This window comes from Rhinolophus ferrumequinum, chromosome 17 (genome assembly GCF_004115265.2).
Source record: "Rhinolophus ferrumequinum isolate MPI-CBG mRhiFer1 chromosome 17, mRhiFer1_v1.p, whole genome shotgun sequence".
In the NCBI taxonomy this organism is placed as follows: Eukaryota; Metazoa; Chordata; class Mammalia; order Chiroptera; family Rhinolophidae; genus Rhinolophus; species Rhinolophus ferrumequinum.
The window spans coordinates 60,783,899-60,804,312 of record NC_046300.1 but is presented as its reverse complement, the minus strand read 5'-3'; the positions used below and the strand labels follow the sequence as shown (position 1 = coordinate 60,804,312).

At 36.6% G+C, this 20,414-nt stretch overlaps 1 protein-coding gene across 2 annotated transcripts; it reads right to left on the bottom strand.

Annotated features, from left to right (window-relative positions):
• Positions 1-2,549: 2,549 nt before the first annotated feature.
• KBTBD8 (kelch repeat and BTB domain containing 8) lies at positions 2,550-14,383 on the bottom strand. Of its 2 annotated transcripts, none has more exons than XM_033131454.1 (4): positions 14,302-14,383; positions 13,480-13,690; positions 8,965-10,079; positions 2,550-5,833 (listed from the first exon to the last, which is right to left on the bottom strand). In XM_033131454.1, exons 1-4 carry the CDS (start codon positions 14,315-14,317, stop codon positions 5,370-5,372), a joined length of 1,806 nt encoding a protein of 601 aa, XP_032987345.1. In that variant the 5' UTR covers positions 14,318-14,383; the 3' UTR covers positions 2,550-5,369. The 2 variants fall into 2 exon arrangements, with proteins under 2 accessions (XP_032987345.1, XP_032987346.1); XM_033131455.1 differs by lacking the exon at positions 14,302-14,383 and adding an exon at positions 13,839-13,974.
• Positions 14,384-20,414: the final 6,031 nt, after the last annotated feature.

The following is a 20,414-nucleotide window of genomic DNA, read 5'->3' as shown; positions in this document are numbered from 1 at the left end:
TCAGTCATAAAATGCTTTACAATTTCATAGATTAAAATTTTGCTGCCTCCTTACATTTACACAAGTACACTGGGCTAAAGCAGGTTACCAAAGAGGAAAGAAAATCATGAGCCAGATGCCCAACTTTTTAGGTTCTCTGATTTCCTACCCTCCCCCTACCCCCCCCCCCACACACACACATAGTCAAAATGATGTGTGGGGAATGAGAATTAAGGAAACATCAACTTGATACTTACTGGAACTGGTAGGAGTTAATGCTACCTCTTCATGTTTACTGAAAATCATTTAAATTCTGTCCATCAAATTTCCAAGTAAAGAAACTGTAGTAGAAACTCTAGAAGCATAAAATGAAGGGAAAATATTTTTCCCACTCAAATCCATTACAAAAAATTCCAAATTTCACTTCAAATAACTAGCATTACAGCTTTCCTCTGAAGAGTTAGAGATCGTAGACCACTTTTTAATTTTTGTATTTGCAAATAATTTTTCAATAAAAAACACAGGCATACAACCAAGATTTTAAAATGGCAAGTCATTGTCCGTTCACTCAAACTCAAAATAACAGCACCGTCACACACCGCTTAGTAAAAGGGATACTTTCTGAGAAATGTGTTGTTGTGGGAACATCATGGAAGGCACTGACACAAACGTAGATGGTACAGCCTGCTACACACCCAGGCTCTATTGTGTAGCCTGTGTCTCCTCAGCTTCAAGCCTGTACAGCATGTTACTGTACAGAACAACATGAGATTGTCAGGAACAAAATTATATAGTCAAGAGACATGGGAAAACTGAGATGAATGAGGCTGCTGCCAGTGTATTGGCACACTGTTTTACAGCACACTTGTTTTATAACTAGAAAGAGTACACTATAAAATAATAACACATAGTATAGCAAATACATAAACCAGTAACATAATCGTTAATCACTACCAAGTATGATACATAATTGTATGTGCTATACTTTTATATGACTGGCACCACAGGTTAGTTTACACCAACATCACCACAATCATGTAATGTGTTATGCTGTGACGTTATGATGGCTATGACATCACCAGGAAACAGGGATTTTTTTAGCTCCATTATAATCTTATGGGACCACCACTGTACATGCAATCTATTGTTGACCGAAATGTCATTATATGGTGCATGACGATAGTCTAAATCAGTATTTCTCAAGCCTTTTCTTTTTCTTCAACTTATGTGAGGAACAGAACTCAGGCCAGTGGTACATTAGCACAATGATGGTGGGGTGCAAGTGGGTGGACAAAGTATTTTCTTTCCTCATCTATTCCCTCATTGAGAATCAATCACAGTTACAAACTACAGTAGATATTTTAAATAATAGTGTTGGGGAAAAGGTAGGTCTCAGAAAGGCAATCACTAAACACAAGATAGAGTGTCTACCTTTTCTATCAGTTTTGTTTGGCACTCGTGTGGCATGTAGGAACTAGGCTGAGGTAAAACTGGAACTCTTTGTTCTCATCCCAGGTGAGCACCTCATTAGTTAGATGTTTGGCAATTCCCTTGGTCTTTGTGTTTCCTATCTGATAAAATAGAGATGATAGTACCGATCCTACCACTTCCCAGGGTGCTTTAAGACAATTGAAAATCCATTTCTTTTTACAGACGTTTAGTGAGGGCCTAGTATGTCCTAGACATTGACCTGAGGTACGTAATGAATAAAACAAATCCCTAGCCTTCACGGAGCGTACATCTCAATGATGGAAGGTATATGAAAAATAAAGCAAGAAAAAAGCATGGGTAGGGGTGGGGGTTGAGTTGGAAGGAAGATGTTCTGTTTTACGTAAGGTGGTCAGGGAAGGCTTCTCTGGGTGTTTAACAAAGACTTGAATAAAGTGAGCTGTCGGGGCTTTCTTGGCTAAAGACTTGGTGGAGGCCAAAGCCCTGATGTTGAAGAGACCTCGCATGTTTGAGGAACAGCAGTGTGGCTGGCATAGTGAGCTGGGGGAATGGCAGTGAGGCCCACAGGTGGGGTTGGGAGGCGGAGATCACATAAAAAAGGAGTGTGGCTCTCATATAAAGGCAGATCGGGGAAGCCTTTGAAGGGTTTGAGCAGAAGGGACATAATCCGACTTGTTTTAACAGGATCACTATGGCTACTGCGTGAATAGGATAGGTGATAACAGGGAGACGAGGCAATGCACTCAGGCAGACAAGGTAGGTTAGTTTAGACTGGGGTGATGGGGTGCAAGCAGTAACTGGTCAGAGTCTACACATGTTTTGAAGTAAGAGGCAATAGGGTTTTCTGATGGATTAGATATGAAATGTGAGAGAGAGGGGTGGAATAAAGAGTGTAGGCCAGAATAAATGGAACAAAGTAGTTACGATGTAAGTGAGTTTGCTTTAGAATTTAAAGAGCATTATATAAGGTGATATTAACTAGTTCATTTGGTACCTGACGCCAAATATTTGACATATTAAAATCTCATTCCATTTCACCATGACATAAGGTATTTCATGATTTTCACTAAATATTAATTCCACAAAACTCACTAGTCAGAGGTCAGTTTACAACAATGGAATTTTCAATCAGAAAAGGTTTTATTATAAGAAACAATGCCATCAGATAAAAATGCAAAAAATTGTGCAATTATGGCAAATTGTTTAAAAATATCTACACATGTGCCCCCAAAGGACTACAGTACGTACTACATACCTGAGTACTGAACATTAAATGACATTTTAAACTGCTTCACATTGGGAATCTGATTCTGTGCAGATCACATCTACTTTTTCTCATGCACCAGTGAGATCAGCTTAACGCTTCAGCATCAACTTTGTAGGATAACAGAAAATAAAGATGGAAAATAAAGAATACAACTCAAACTTTCCTATAATATAGTTATACCAAGTCCAGTTTTCAACATGTAAAAAATATATAGGAAAGTGCTACATACATTCTTCAAATGCAATAAAAAAGTTAAAGTGGAACTGGCATATTTTAGACCTTTATTTTAGTTCTGTGGTACCCATTGTGCCTTTTACTTATATTTTCTCAACATATTATGCAAATGTACCTTAAATATTAAACATATACCCACACATATTACTAATCTTAATTTTCTAGGACTTCTTCTGAAATCATTTTAAAAGTGGCAAAATATCCCAGCTATATAATTTAAACAAATAGTTCTTCATACAAAATTCAATATATATTCTACTCCCATAGAAAATCCTAAACCTTGGCTTTGACACACTATACTTAAATCACACCCTCAACATAAATTGTTATAGCAAAAGGACCAACTGTTGTGCAGATCAACAGAATAAATCTACTGTAGAATTAACCACAGTATGTTGTACTCCTCTATATCATACGGCACATGTAAATTACTAATTCAATGCTCTATGTCATGTTTTCAAGTAACACATTTTTTTTCCTAAATAAATACAGAAGATTGTCAAAAAGCGGCAGGAAATCTTAGATATTCAACAAAACTTTCAAAAATAAATTACATGAATATCTCTTGCAAACATTAGTTATTTTTGTTTTCCCCTCCCCTCTACAATGCAACACTGTAAAGATGCTTCAAAAAACACACAGAAATAGCTCCCAAACAGCATGAAAATAAAGAAAAGAGAAGATAAAGAAAAACTGGTTTTAGTTGGACAAAGTTTATAAAGAGATTATAGACACACTCTCAAGGCCAATAAGAAAAAAACATATCTAGCTTCCCAAGACTAGATTTTAAAACATTAATTCTATAAATTCTGTCTACTTTGAATTCTTCTTCAGAAAATATTCCCTACTTGTAGAGGTCTAAGACAAGCAGTTTGGAAAGTTTCTGAAAAATGAGGTATGTGATGCGAAGACGCAATGTTTTAAATTTGTTTCACAGTATCACATTACAATTTGTACAAGAATTTCTAATACAAACCATGCCAGTTTGCTTAAGAAAATCAAAATATTCTAGTTGAGAACAGGCTCTGGGCTACACTTATATCCTTTATTAATTATTCTAAGTATGGTAAAAAATAAGTTACCACATATCTACCTTAGGTATTATAAAAGTTGGTTTGTCCTTTATGTGAATATTCTTAACTGATTGTTAGAAATCCATCAGTTAAATCTGAAACATGATTTAGTACCTAGAATGCTATGGTTCTACTTACTTACTCTTTTCTTTCTCAGTCACCTTCAGCTAGAACAAGATTTTCAATGTAAAATTATTCATCACTGTTAAGTGCAAAAATAAAAATAAAAATGAGGTTTTAATCGTCGTATGTAACTTAAAAGCCATTAAATTCAACCACTGCAGGAGTTTTATGTTTCTGAAAAACAGAATCTTAAAAGTAGGTGTAAAACTTCACATTATGCTCTGTGCAGAAGAGAAATAAGTTACCTTTCGTTGTACCGATACAGACTTGACAGGTAGAGGATGGAAAAGGAGGTCAGGCAACAAAATGGCCCGTGTTAGTGCAAACTGAGTATCATGTTCTCACTATTCTAAGACTGACTCCAGTTAGACCAATAACTGGCCATATCTTGCTATCATGTAAGTAGAGAATCTTGTGCAATCACAAGAGTTCAACAGGTATAGTACTACGGCCACAAAACCAACATACCAATTTCAAAGGTAAGCATAGGCTCAGACAATTTACGTCTGTCTAGATATACACATGAATTATACTAGCACCAGCCACCTGTGAATTTGAGCCCTTTTCAGGATGTTTTAAAATGAAACAGTGTTAGCACTTGAAAAAGTTAGCAACAGAAAACTGCTACTTTACAACTTAGCTTAATTTAGTTACATGGGAAATACAAAATAATCAGACTTAAAGTTCTTTCTGAGATGATTTGTTTTTCCTTCAATCTACTCTATTAAAACATTTAAATCTCAGTACACTGAAAAACAGTACATAAATATACATATATATTAAGAATGAGGATCTAAGTTAGTGCTTCTCTGTTTGAGAGGTCACAGCTAAAGTCCTAGTGATATTGCCTCAGATTTTTACCCGTATTTAAAATAAAAAGTCACATCAAACTAGTTTGGAAGTCTCTAACCAATAATACCCTAACTGCTCTTATAAGACTGCATAGTTATTAATTCATCTGGTATCTCAGCGACTATTTATCACAAAATTCTAGAATGAAAATGATTGCTTTTATACCAGAAAACAATGATGACAATTGCACTTTGTTACCTTTTGCTTACTGAAATGAAAATATCACAAATATGAAAAGAAATCCCTCCCTACACAGTAATCTTTAAGAGCACCCACTTGCGTGTACAAACTCCCTCAGCTTTCCTAAATACTGACAGTACTTCTTATATTACTGAATGACTAGGTTTCCCCAAGCACAAGATGTCAGTGAGCTCACTAAGGCCTGCTACTCATTAAAGTACTTTCTGAAGACACTGAGGATAGAGTTTAGCAACAGCACATTCAAAATGCCGGCCAAGATCCCAAAGGCGATCTGGGGTCTCATACACTTTCATCCACTGGTCAGCGATGTCATCATATTGGTAAAGGGAATTTTTTCTGCTGGTTCTGAAGACATGTTCTTCAACAGTCACTTGAGTAGCTCGAACAAATAAATGGAGTTTATTCTGGAAAAGTACCAGTTTAAGGTACGGATTTATGGACTCATCACATGGAAAGTCCTTCTTACGAGTCCATTTATTTAGCTCAATATCATAGGCTTCTACAGTAAACATACGCTGATGATTTCCACAGGTTCCAGCTATGTAGTAGATAGAGTCTTTGTATACAGCTGCTAAGCCCTGGATTCTAGGCACAGTCATAGGGGTTAAAAAACCCCAGTAGTCTTTTTGAGGCTCATAGAAGAGGAAAAATTCTCCTAAAAAAAAGAAAAGAAAAAAAATGAGTAAGTACATTTACATGACTTTTCGGTTGTATGTTGAAGACTAACACCAAAATTTTCCAAATATTTCACTTTCTAAAATATTTCTTTTATAATCTCCAGAGGTACATTAATTATAAAATAGCTTAAAAGTTCTTCACTCCATGGCACTACGTAACACGTAAGATTATAGTTGAGCAGACCGGGGGTGTTCATATTGGAGAGGGGTGAGGGGGGCTACTCTGGCTTGATGGCAGAATAACAGTGAAGAGCTTGGTGCCATTTATTCTATCCAAATGTGTATTTCCGAAAATTTATTTTAAGCCAGCTCTAAAAAAGCATTATTACTAATGATTAGCCAGTGAGATCAAAACATGTATATAGTTTCATCATGAATAAGCCACTATACATTTATGTGCTAATTATTTAATTAGAAGATAGTGCATGAAATTGCTCAGATTTGTGTCCATAGGCCACATATATGTTTACTTTAGTGTTGCCATAATGCGAAGACAAATATTCAAGAGGTGAAAACATCACTTTAATAAGATAGGAAACACACATGGTTCACAGAGTTGACTTTGAATGAGTTTCAATTCTATTTTGACAATAAAATGGTGTGCTGAGTCAGACTGTCGATATAAAAATGTCTGAAAGAATTAGTGAAGATTTACAAGGGTTTGACTAATTATAACATTTGTATAAAATCCTTGATATAAAACTCTGAACCCTTTATGAACAGATTAAATGATACTCCAATAGCCACAGAGAGTACAACATAAGTTTCTGACTATTCATGTCAAGTTTATTTATATAACAAAGCTTTGTTTAGATTAGAAATACCTACTTCTAAATTGAGCTTCTCCTTGAAAACTGTTTTGAACTATATCTACTCTTATCTACAAATTTAACTGCTTACTTGAGATACTGTAATTTCAATTTTTCTTAAAAGAGCTTGTTAAACTCCCAGCTTTTGCTTGTATAACACCTGCCATTAACTAACTTGTAACCGGATTCTTAGTAAAGAAGATAGAAGTTAAAACTTTCTAATGTGTACTATCTCTCTACAAATTTCTTATAGAAAGATGACACATGAAAAACAAAAGTTGGTTTTTTAAATCTAAAATCCTCTTCAATAAATTAAAAGCCCTCAGAGAATATAATCAATAACGTTGTAAAGATTTTGTAGGGTATCCGATGGACACTTGTCTTATTAGGGAGTCCACTTCCGGAACGGTGTAGATACCTGACCACTGCAGTGTACACCTGAGGCTGAAGCTGAATAACAATGAATGTCAACTATAATTAAATATATATCGTCACAGGATGTGGAGGACAGCGTAGGGAATAGAGTCAATGGAATTATAATGGCTGTGTGCGATGTCAGAGAGTAGTAGGTTGGGGGAGGGAGGGTTATCACTTTGTGAGGGGTGTAAATGGCTAACTATTATATAGTTTCGTATGCCTGAAACTGAAAAAAAAAAAAGCCCTCAGAGCACCCTTCTACCATGTGAGGACACAGCAAGAAGGCTAGGAACCAGGAAGAGGGGCCCTCTGCCAACCATGCTGGCATCTTGAACTTTCCAGCCTCCAGAACTGTGAGAAATAAATTTCAGTTGTTTATATGCCAAAAATAGAAAAAAGAAAACCCTCAGAACCTCAGATTCCTCTTATATAAAACACAATCTTGGATTAAACAATGTTCATTCCAGCCCTGAAATTCTATGAATTCAATGCTACATAGCTTTAGTGTTATATTAATACACAAGTTTTACGTACCTTCTGATTGGGAGCCTTATAATTAATTCTATGCCTATCAACTAATTGATTAGCCAGTAAGACCAAAATACATGTAAGAGGGCTTCCTCACATTGGATGGTACAACCTATCCAACCATACTCGATAGATCAGACGTCCATTCTTACATCCCATTTGTTGGGAAGACCAACAAACCTAATTATGCCCATGCTTTTCTGTACAACTAAAATAAGGCACTAGAGAGTACTACTTCTAGAGAATTAACTTTATACTGAACTTTATACATATGGGTTCAGGCTTTTCTAGAAAATTTTAAGTGAAAAAAAATACTAGAGCAAGAAACATAGAGAAAACAATGGATAAGAGCTAAAAACTCGTGTGTCTACATAGAAGTTGCCCCTTTCTTCTTGTTTTATTAAAATAGTAGGTGAGGAAAACATTAATATATGAGCAATTAAGAAACACAAAAGAGGAATAAGGATGTTGATTTATCATCACTGCATTCAACATTCAAACAACTAAAACGTGTAAAAAGCCAAACAAAGGAAAACATTAGTTATCTCACATAAAGAACCTTGGAACAAATGTCTTACTTACTCTCACCCAGACACTTTTTCTACTTCTACTGTATCATCTTTGCCAGAGTACTGGTCTTCAATAAGTTTTCAAAAATCTTTTAAAAAGCTAAGTACATTAATAGTCCCTCTTATCTTACAAAAATAAGAAAAAGTTTTGACATCTCAAACTTTGACATCTCAAAGTTTTTCAGTGAAAAAAAATGAAAACAACGTATTATGAAAGGCAACATAAACTGCAGTAAAATTAAAATCTGAAGATTAATTTCAAACTCTTTTAATTAAGTTTTGTAACCTTCACAATCATAAGGCTTATACAAAACTCTTTGTAATTGATTAGTATAAGTTTAGTTAACGCTTTGTTCTTTTTTTTCTTTTAAACTACTCCTTAAATTCCATAAAAAATTAGTTGTTACATCTCTTGATTATATATTACTGAAGAGCAAAAAAAGTCATGTATCAACCTTGCTTTCTTGTTTAAAGTCTTAAAACCAGCTCTGAAATAGTTCTTCAAAAACGCCAAACTATTACTTATTAAAGAATGCTTTCAAAAATCCTTATTCCACATGTCAAAACACAGTAAGAACATAAACTGACAAGATCATTTTAGTAACTTAAAAATACCTGCCTTTTTTGATTCAAAAGTGTATTTTCTTTATAGGCCCTTTAAAGAACAGACTGTTCCAACAAAATTTATAAGAGAGCCAGAGGTTTGCCTCAATATACAGGTACAGATCCATTTCAGTATAAGACCACAATTGGACCTGCTACCCTCATGAAGAACCTGGCACCTACCCTGTAAAACATAGATCTTCTCCTTGTACTCCACAGCATTATGGAACTCCATTGCAACAGGCATTGCGCAAACAGTCGTCCAACAGTTTTCTCTGCTGTCATAGCACTCCACAGATTTTAGGGAGTTTCTCCCATCACCCTCATAAACACGACCTCCAATTGCATACATCTTTCCACAGCAATACACTAATTTGCAGCCTATTCTGGCTCGAAGCAAGGATGGTTTAGATAGCCACCTATTGGTGGAATGATCATACATCCAGAAATCATTTTCGGCCTTATGGTCGATGGACACCTCACTGCTGCTGGGCCTGTACCCTCCTGCAATGTAAATGTCATTATCTGGCGATATTAGAATACCTACTTCTCTTAGATCATTTGGTGGTTTGCATAACTTAAACACTCTTCCTGTGACTATATCTAGACAAGGCACTGTTTGCTTCTTTCCTGAGTGTTTGTGGGCAGCATCGAAACATATGATCATTTCAGATGCAGTCATTCCAAGTCTCTGTGTACAGCCATTAGTGTTGGGTGGTCCCTTCTCTACATAGCTTTTGGCTATAGCCTGTGCAAACTGAGGTGGGATTTTCTCTATAAAGGTATCTTCCATCAGAGGAAAACGTATGCATTTGGCAAAAATTTCTGGAAGGTGCACTTCTCTTTCATTCTGTTCATGTTCAAACCACCTTATGATGCTTTCATAAACATGCTCTTCTCGGTCTACATTTAAATCATCACTGTCTAGTATACTTATCAGTTGGTCTTTTGTCAACTGGAGAAACTCTTGTTCTTTGGTGACACACAGAAACTTTTTACGAATGTATTCTTTCGATCTATCTCCGAGTTCCTGATGACCATAATGATCAGCAAAGATGAAGACACCAATAGAATTCTGTGGGTCCAAATGACTAATCATGTACTTAGCGCATTGGTCTTGGATGGAAGGAATCTGGAAGATGCTAGCAGCCGTGAACAAGGCTTGAACGTTGGCCTCTGTCAGAACAACTCTGGAGGTGTAAGCATAGTTCAACACTAAATCCATCGATTCAGCTTCAACACCGACTATTCGAACTTCTTTTTGAGTACTTTCTGTAAGGCCACTAGTGAACATGGATCTAGGAAGGAAAGAGTGGTTAATACAATTTGTGCACTACAAATAAAAATTATGGTGGTAAGTTCTTAAACGCATAAATTTACCACAAAGATAATGTTTTAAAAATATAGGGTGTTAATGTGATATATTAGCATACAGAGACTGTCTAATAAAACTTTTCATGTCCCAGTGGAAATTTACAAGGCAATTCATGCCCAAAATATATCTTTGAAATTTTCATCTTAGAAAAACAAAATGTTCTTCATAAGTTCTTATTCTCTACCTACTCGTTTTTAAAACTATCTCTTCAATGCTTCTTTAATCATTATGAAGAATATAAAGAACATCATTTCACTTATCCTTGGACATTTTGAAAACCTTTGCTGAATGAAATGTACTTAATTTTCTCAGTTACCGAGTTTTACTATTTATGTCTCTATGAATAAAGATTATGCTAGGCAGAATATAATGCCTACTTCTAAAAACAGTTTAGGAACTGAACTGATTCTTTGGAGATAATGGTTTTTATTACAAATCCCAAACTTTGGCCTTTGGGATCAAGCTTTTTTGTTGTTGTTGTTCAATACCTGTGCATTTATGGGTCTTACTTAGCCAAAACATTAAGTAGCCAAAAACCTAGCTCTTTATTTAAGTATTAGTCATTTACAAACATTACTTGCCTTTCTTTTCCCTCCTTTAAGGTTTCTTCCAAGGCTGCTCTTAAAATATCAAAATCAAAGCAAAAGCTCTTGAAAAAGCTTTTTGAGAAAAGAGCTGTGTGTGCTAGGATGCTTATTAGATGTTTGTTGAAGAAATTGTTCTAACATTGGTGATAAAGTTGATTATACAGATCCAGACCCCTATTTTATTTTTAAGTGTTATGTTATGAAAATATCTTTATATGGGATGATTTCCATCAATTACATGAATTTAAGTCTCCCATCAATTACATGAATTTAAAAATGCAATATGAGAAATAATGGAGGTATACAAAATATCACAAGGACCCAGCTTGCTACCTGTGTTAACCAGCTTTGAGTCCTATTTTTACTCCTACAATGTAAATTTTAAGTTTAATATCACATAGGCTGTTTTTGATGACTGAAAACTAGATGTTCCAATGTATGAGCTGGTTTTTAATTCACGTACTGTAAACCTCAGCTATACAGTTATCAACTTTAGTTTCCTTTTAAGGAAAAATAAAGCCCTTCGTCAGGCAGAGATTAACTCCCAAAGGAGAATATTACCACATATCCCTTTATCATGGGAACTACTACTGACTTGAATAGGTTGGTCTCACACACTGCAGTCTGACATTTGATGAGTTCTCCTCTGTTCTAGTAGGTTCTTTACATAAACTCTATATAAAGTGGGAGCACATCCTCACACAAAAATCTGAGCAGAAAAAAGTTTGTAATCACACAAATTTTAATCTGACAAGTCACTGGCATCATGAGACAGTCATGCCAGATTCCAAGCTATTCTAATTCTTCCACCAGTGATGCAAGATTTAGAAACTATTGTTATACCTTTCTAGATCTCACATAGGGAGCGGCACTGGGCCAAAAAACTTCTGTACGAAAACCTCTAGTAAGACATAAAAACCCAATCCTTACGTTTCTAGCCAAATATCTTCATTTGAATTCATGTATCTGATGCTTAAGCATTTCCTTAACTTCTTGGAAATTAAAATCTATTATACCATATTCTCTTTTAAAGTGTCTTGTGATGGTCTAGGTCTTCAAAACTAATTTTAATTAAGTATGACACCAAAATGATATAAGAGCATAACATTTCAGTAATATACAGACATTTTTACTTTGAAGTCTAAATATTTCCTGTGTGGTTTTTTTTCTTTGTTTGGTTTTTTACTATTCAAATCTAATGTAATAAAAACTTCTGAAAGGCAACTTTAAAGAGGACCCACTCTCGTTCCTTAAAAGTCATATAGTGACAAAGAAGCCTGGCACTGGAATCAAATCCAGCCGCTGCCCCTTACTAATAGGTGATTTAGATAGGCCACTTAACCTCCCTGAGCCTCAGGATTTTTTTCATATGAAAAATGGCAATAACTATGCACAGACAGAATTGTAAAGTTATATAAAGCAATATATATAAAGTAAGCTTAGCCAACAGCTTGATAAGTAGTTAATTATGACATATATTTAAATGCATAAATGACCTACCCATATCTAATGGACAGTCTGGATAAGTGAATCTCACCAGCAGTTTTCATTACCAGGCCAAACTTTATACCTTCTGTGTACTGTATGAGTTTCTTCTTTTTTCTTTCCAGCTCACTGTCTTGTGATAGTTAATACTTAATAGTCTAATGACCTACCCTAGGCAAGTCTAAACAGTTAAATCACAAGTATCTGACTGAAGTGACTATATTTAACCCAGTATTCTGAGAAAGAGGAACCAGAAACTACTGCCTGGAATACTATACTGCTATATGCCCTATAAAGGTAAGCACCTTCAAAAGGAAAAAGCACACTTAGAGTGTGATTGAGAAAATTATTTCTTGTCATTCATGCACCATTATTGAACATTGAAAGGCTTTGCAAAGTGAGCACTTGAAACAAAAGAATTTAGACTCAAGCAGGAAACTGCCTTTATCACTGATATTTTCTTAGAGTATGAAATTATTTTTTAGACTCAAGTTTTAAAAATTTACTTTTCAAAGTTTTGTGATATACAAAGATGTGTATAAATGAAAATGAAAAATTAGCTTAAAAATACTTCTGGAAATCTTGGGGAAAAAAATCACTAGTCTGAAGTATGAAATACACAGAAACTATATTTTTATGTCACTGCTTTTACCCCCATCCTCACCCCCCGACACACACACACCCATGGTATTTAAACAACCTAGTAAGGTGATTTGTTTTCAAAAGAACAGGCTATCACGTTTTAAACTCTAAAGGAGTTACATGCACTACAGAAATATGCACCATGGATAAAATTTTGTAACAAATTCTAGACCAGCACTGTCCGATAAAACTTTCAGTGATAGAAATGCTCTATATCTGGGCTGTGTATATGGCTACTGAGCACATTAAATGTGGTTAGTGTGCCTGAGGAACTGAAATTTTAATTTTAATTGTAAATAAAGTTTAAAAGGCCGCTTGTGGCTAGTGGCTGCTATATTGGGCAATGCAGTTCTAGATTTTCTGGTCATTTACCTGAAACAAAGAAGCAAAACAATATTCACTAACTTAAAAAACAACCACCTGAATTCTAAAAGAATCCAACAAGTCAAAAACAAGAGTTTAAAAAACAGGGCCTGTGACCTATTTTAGGAAACAAACTCATTGGTTTCATTTCATTGTAGCTCCTCAGTGTGGTAATGAAATGGCCAATGCTGAGGGAGAAAGGGAACTTGATGCGGTTATCAACAGAAGTTTCTACCATTATCATACCTGAAATAAGGGCTGATTGCAGCAAGAACGTTTCTATGACAGGAGAATGTTTTCCCGTGATCCACTTCCACTACAATATCTGTCAACTGTCCTTCGTCGTACATTGTTTTGAGTTGCTTAAGAATACTGCAAGCATGGAAGGGGTCCATGGCATCGTTGGCTGTGTCTGAAGATGGAATCCCATCCGGTGTTGGGGAAGACTTATTTAAATCTAGGAGGAGAAAATCGTACAACCACAGTAAGTTCGGAACCAGTTACGGCGTAGCGGGCTTTTTTTTTTTTTTTTTCCCTGCTTTGTTTGCTTGGCTTGTTTTTTGCCCCCCCCCCCCCCGTACAAAAATACGTGTATGTGTACATACACCACCAAATGGGGCCGTGAGGTAGGATCTGGGAGAAAGCGAGCTGCGTTGCAAGTTCAAACACCAGCCTGCTGCTCCCGGAGCCAGGCGAGCCCGATGCCCCGTGCTCGCGGAGGGACCGTGCGGACAGAACAGGCGAGGTGTCTGTGGCGACTGTGCCGAGAGCCGGAACGTCCCAGCCGAGCGGAGGGCAGGAGCCTCACGAGGGACGCTCAATGGATGGCGGCCGCCAGTACCCATTCAACCCGAAAGTGTCGGAACGGCGGCGGGTACCCGGCCTCCCCATCCCTGTCCGGCCGGACCGCCCACCGCCTTCCACGCCATCCATCCTCCCTCCCCTTATCCCTCTTCACCTCTCCATCCTTTCTTCCGGCTCCGCATCTCCACTTCACAGCTCCCAGCCTGAGCCCGTCCCCCGGCCCACCTCCCCCGCAACACACCTCCTAGCCACGATACGACCCACCTGCCGACGCGGCCATTTCTCCACGGGGCCCCGGCTCCAGCTATTTAAAGAGGAAATGTCATTTCGCTTCTCTCTCTCCCGGGTTCCGGCTCTTCTAAGCTTCCCTTAGCCAATGGGGTGGCCTATGCATCCGGCTCCACCCCTAGCCTTCCGTATTCCTGGCGCTGATTGGTCACAACGTGCGCAAGACACCTCGGGAAATGTAGTTTTATTGCCTTCTCTCCCGCGTGGTCCGGGTCGGGCGGAGGCCCAAGTCTGGTATTCCTATTGGCTGGTTCTGGCGGAGGTGGAGAGTGGGGAGCCTGCCAGCCTGTGTCCGTGGAGCGCGCAGTGCCTGTCGGGAGAGGTAGTCTTCTGGCGAAAGAGAGCTGTCATTCTGAGAGGCTAGGGTAGGGAAAGCTCTTGAAGTGAAAATTTCCCCATTTTAGGCCTTCCTCAGGCCCCCGGGTTATTTATTTATTTATTTTTTTAATCTTGCTCTTCATTCCTTAAACCTCCTGCCAATGACTAGCTTCCGGTATGAAAGCAGGCTATGAAACAAAAAAACAAAAAAACTTGGAAATGGAGAAGAGGGCTGTTGTCCAAAACTGCGAAGGAAATCTGACACCCCACCCTGAAGAAAAATATCAGGAGGCCCAAAAGCAACCCATCTTTGATGAATCACCTGTGACACCCAATTGAAATAGCATCGCCTTGGCCGAGTGCTTCGGTTTCCACAGATTAACTTGGTCTGGTTACAAGGGCTGCTCGGGATCTTAACTCCCAGTCGTGCCTTGCTTTTCTCAAACACTCAGAGAACACCTGTTCCACCTTTAAGAGCACGTGAACCTTATAGAGGGATTCAAGATGCTTTCCTTTTTGCTCCCGTGAAATGGAGGAGTTAAGATACTAAATACAAGTCTGGGATTTCCTTTGAAGAAATACTGGAGAGTGCCTTGAGCCTGGAGCCAGGGACGATTACTGAATCCCTAGCTCTTTACTTACTAAATGCGGGACCTTAGATAAGACCCTTTAATTCTTGAGCACTTAGCTCCTTTACCTGTAACATGTGAATAGTAATTCCTATTCTTAATGCCTCATAGGCTGCAAGCCTTACGAAAGAAAGCAGAAATTTTAGTGTTAACATGTTTTCATTTACTTCTCTCGTGTTGCTGGTATCTAACAAGGTGCCTGGAACATTATAGATACTTAATATTTTAAAAATAAATGTAAGACACAAATGAGCTAACATTGGAGATGCTATTTCTAGACCTTGGAAATGTAAGGAAGTACTATCGGTGAATTGGGAAGGAATTTCTAGTAGAAATTTAGTTAGTCCACGCACAGCTTTTCTAACACTGAAAAGATTAAACAGTTGAATTCTTGATGAAGGATCTTAGAACTTTAAGTTGTAATTAAGAAAGAGAGAGAATGATAAAAAACAATCCAATTCTGTTGCTTACGTCTGTGGAAAAATTTGGAGCTCAAAGTACTATAATTACACGCAAGTTAACAAGAATTGGTGTTTCCTGGACGCTGGGATGTATGGACCTTCATATGCACTTATAACTCCTTTTTATGAACCCTCTCTGCACAGTTCTGCGTGGATGAAAATGATAAGTTGATTTAACTTTTGTTACTCGTATTTCAAATTTCATTTTTTTAATGAGTCAATGCTGTTGCTTTCTAACTTATGAAAATAGTAGGAATTTCACTCACAGTATCAATGGTATTAAATAAAAAATGGCATCAATCCTTAGGGTTGCCAGATTTAGCAAATTAAAATACAGGACATACAATATTTGGGACATACTTAAAGTAAAATTCCATTTGTTATCTGAAATTCAAATTTAATTGGGTGTTCTGTATTTTATCCAGCAACCTTTTCAAACCTGTTAAAATAGAGGTTTTCTTGTTTGTGTTTTGTTTTTGTTGTAGCCACCTATCTAAGCCTTAAGAAACTTGGCAATTTATTTTTTATTTAATTATCCCTTAATTAACAAACAGACTTGGCAATATTGTTTAATTACCTAAAAGAAAGTTTTGTGATTCTTTGACCCACAAAAATTTCTGAATAAGGGGTTGGGCAGAATACAAAGGACAAAGGCAAATCTAAATATAAATAGAAAAAAGTGAAGATTTGTAATTATACACAGATCTGACAATTAAGTTCACAAATTTGTTGCAACGAAGTTGCTAATCTTTTTTGATATCTGAGGGATTATTCATTATGAATTTGCTTCAACTGGACGTTAACCAAGTTTACTATTTGGAAGTGCTGAAAAGGCTGCATGAAAAAGTTAGATGACTTGAATTTTCACCAATAATTCATGGCTCTTGCATCACGATAATGCACTGTTTGTGGGGGAGTTTTTAGCCAGTAAACAAATAACTGTATTGGAACACGCTCCCTACTCCCGTGATCTGGCCCCCAATGACTTCTTTCTTTACCCGAAGGTAAAGGAAATATTGAAAGGAAGACATTTTGATGACATTCAGGACATCAAGGGTAATACAATGACAGCTCTGATGGCCATTCCAGAAAAAGAGTTCCAAAATTGCTTTGAAGGGTGGACTAGGCACTGGCATTGGTGCATAGCTTCCCAAGGGGAGTGCTTCAAAGGTGACCATAGTGATATTCAGCAGTGAGGTATGTAGCACTTTTTCTAGGATGAGTTCACAAACTTAATTGTCTGACCTCGTAAGGTTGCCATTTATATGACACTGTAAATAGACTCCATTCTACTGGGCAGTGGGTATTACATCATAAGGATTTCATCATTATAAGAAATGCATTAAATAAAACAGAATAATAGGATTATTTAAAAAATGAGCCAACAGTCCCACACTATTCATTCTCATTTATCTTTAAGAATACAAAGAAGATTTTGTTTCAGGGCTGATGCTAAATAGGCAAAGTCCACAGCTTTGTTTTCAAATAGCTCTAATTTGAAATTTAATAAAAACTTACTACCGATCAAGCAAGGCAGCAGCAAAAGTAAACCAGTTTTCTTCTTAAGGTATAAAATACTATATTGTCCTCTGAAGTAATTTTCTCATATGTGTACAGTTTAAAGTCAAATTTAGGAAGGATGAAAATTGAAATAACAAACTAGAATATTTGACGGGCCTATATTTAGATCAAATTAGACATTTAGAGCTTTATTATTTTAACATTGATTATCTAGGAATCAAAAGCAAAGAAGGTTACTATAATAATGGTTGTTTGACATCAGAAAAGTATTTACATTTAAATTCTAGCAAAGATGAAAGCTTACGAAAGCAGCAAATTTGGAAAATGAGAGAATTGCACAGTGGCTTTTAGCAATTATCAGTTGTGCCCAAGTTACTGTCGACAATACCATACAACACAAGAATAATAGCAGCTCTGATGAAGAAGGTGTAAAAGAAAATAGGACTTCACTTCTGCAAATTGATTTTGCCGTTTTCCAATTTCCCTGTTCAGTACTGATGGAGGCTGTGAAATTGACTAGAGCTATATAAAATGAAAGTAAAGAGAGAATACCTGTGACTCTTAGCTTTTAGCAAGTCACATCCTTATATATTTATCTTTCTTAGGCTATAGCTACAACAAAATATGACATTTTTTTTTCTTGCAGAAGACTTTTGTATTGGCTAATGCCTGAAATGAAGCAACAAAAGTGATTACTTGAATATAATTTTCATATAATACCACATATTTTAAAACTTTTTGTTTTAATATCTAAAAACTTATATATTGCATATGATTTAGTTTCTTTTAAATACAAAACTCTAAATAGATACTAATATCAGGCTTGTTGACTAGACATTACTGACCTTTGTTGTATTTTAATTTTTATTCCCTTTGAGGTGATGTGAGGATTCAACATGGAAGTAATCAGAAGACAGCGTTTTGTGAATAACTGAATTTGATCATACTGGGAGATATTAAAACACATTAATTTGTCCTTTGAGTGTTTGAAATTTAGCATAGTTCAGGTCATTTTTGTCTTTTTCACACAGCCTTTTCGGCACTTCCAAATAGTCAACTTGGTTAACTGTTTGTCTCGTTGGTACAAATTCATAATGAATAATCCCTCTGATATATATATATATATATATATATATATATATATATATATATATATGTATAATCCCTCTGAACTTGTTGCAATAAGTTCACGAACTTAATTGTCGAAGTACAGAAAAGGCTGTGTGAGAAAGTTAGACAAACTGAAATTTTTGCCAACAATTCATGGCTCTTGCATCACGATAATGCACCAGCTCACATGGCACTGTCTGTGAGGGAGTTTTTAGCCAGTAAACAAATAACTGTATTGGAACACCCTCCCTACGCACCTGATCTGGCCCCCAATGACTTCTTTCTTTACCCGAAGATAAAGGAAATATTGAAAGGAAGACATTTTGATGACATTCAGGACATCAAGGGTAATACGCTGACAGCTCTGATGGCCATTCCAGGAAAAGAGTTCCAAAATTGCTTTGAAGGGTGGACTAGGCGCTGGCATTGGTGCATAGCTTCCCAAGGGGAGGACTTCGAAGGTGACTGTAGTGATATTCAGCAATGAGGTATGTAGCACGTTTCTAGGATGAGTTCGTGAACTTAGTTGTCTGACCTCGTATATTATATACATATATTATTAATATTCATGAGGTTGACTATGCTTCACTATTCTACTACAAGATTGAATTATTGTATAAGACTGGAGACCCTAAATAGAATTACTGGACTCTTAAGTTATTCAATCATATTCAAGCTTAGAATGACTGGCAGAGCCAAAACCACCATCAAAATGTGAGAGAGACATCAGTGCCCTTCCCTGTTTGTAAATTAGTTTATATCCAAATGGAATGGAATTAAATGATTGTTGATTTTTTTCTAATCTCAATCATGATTTAAATTTGTTTAAGCTCATGGAACATGAAAAATGCTAAAGGGAAGGAATATCAGTGGACAGTAATCTTCAGCGTGTAGACACAGGAACTGAAATTCACGGAGAACAGGCGTCAGGTATTAGGTAAGGAGTACATTAACCAAAACAGAGAGAATATAAGGATAAGGAGGTGATCATACTTTAATCCCCCAAATAATCATATGTTTGTAAAGCAAATCTGTTGACCTACCACAATAATTTCAGGGATATTTAATTTTATTTCTGGTTGTTCTCCCACAAATTTTCTTAATCTCAACATTGTTCATTTCCCATTTGCAGCCAGGTAACTCTGTGTCATGCTGGGGGCTGCCTCTGCATTATCAGATACTTAGCATGCCTGGTCTCAATCCACTAGATGCCAACGGCATGCCTCACTGAGATGTGACAAGCAAAAATGTCCCCAGAGATTGTCAAACGTCCCTTAGAGGAAAATCACCCCCAGTTGAGAACGACTGTTGTACAGCATATTCCTGTGTGTTACGTGCTCTTCTGTGCTGTGGTTTCTCCCACTTTGTTAATGCCTCCGTTACAGTTTACATCAGTATATTACGTTTATTATTTAAAATTGTTTTGTTTATCTTCCTTTTAACTATCCATTGCACAAAGTTGAGTTAATCATTTATTGTGCTCATAACAGAATGTTACCTTTGGTCCATAAGTCCCATCTCTACTCCCGTCCTCTTCCACTTCATACACAGCTATTATAATGGGTTTGATATGGATCCAAAAAATACATAACATGTATTGTTACTTTTTAAATTTGTTTTCAATTACAGTTGACATTCGGTTTAATGTATTATGTGCCCTTGTAATTTATATAACGGTATTGCGCTACGGATTTCATTCTGGTGTTTACTTTTTTCACTAAGTAATATTTTTAAGTTCTGTGCATGTTGCTTTTTGTACGTTTGGTTAGTTCTTCCTCTTTCCCTTCACGTAGCTTACTGTCTGATATATGTTAGGTGCTGAATTAATGTTTACATATTGATTACATAAATGAATATATCAAATTGTGAATGGATGTAGTAGACAGAATAGCGGCTCCCCAAAGATGTCCATGTCCAAATCCCCAGAACCTATGAATGTGTTGCCTTACAAAGCAAAAGAGACTGCAGATATAATTAAATTAGGAATTTTGAGATGGGAAGGTTATCCTGGATTGTCTAGGTGGACCCAATGTAATCACAAGGGTTCTTC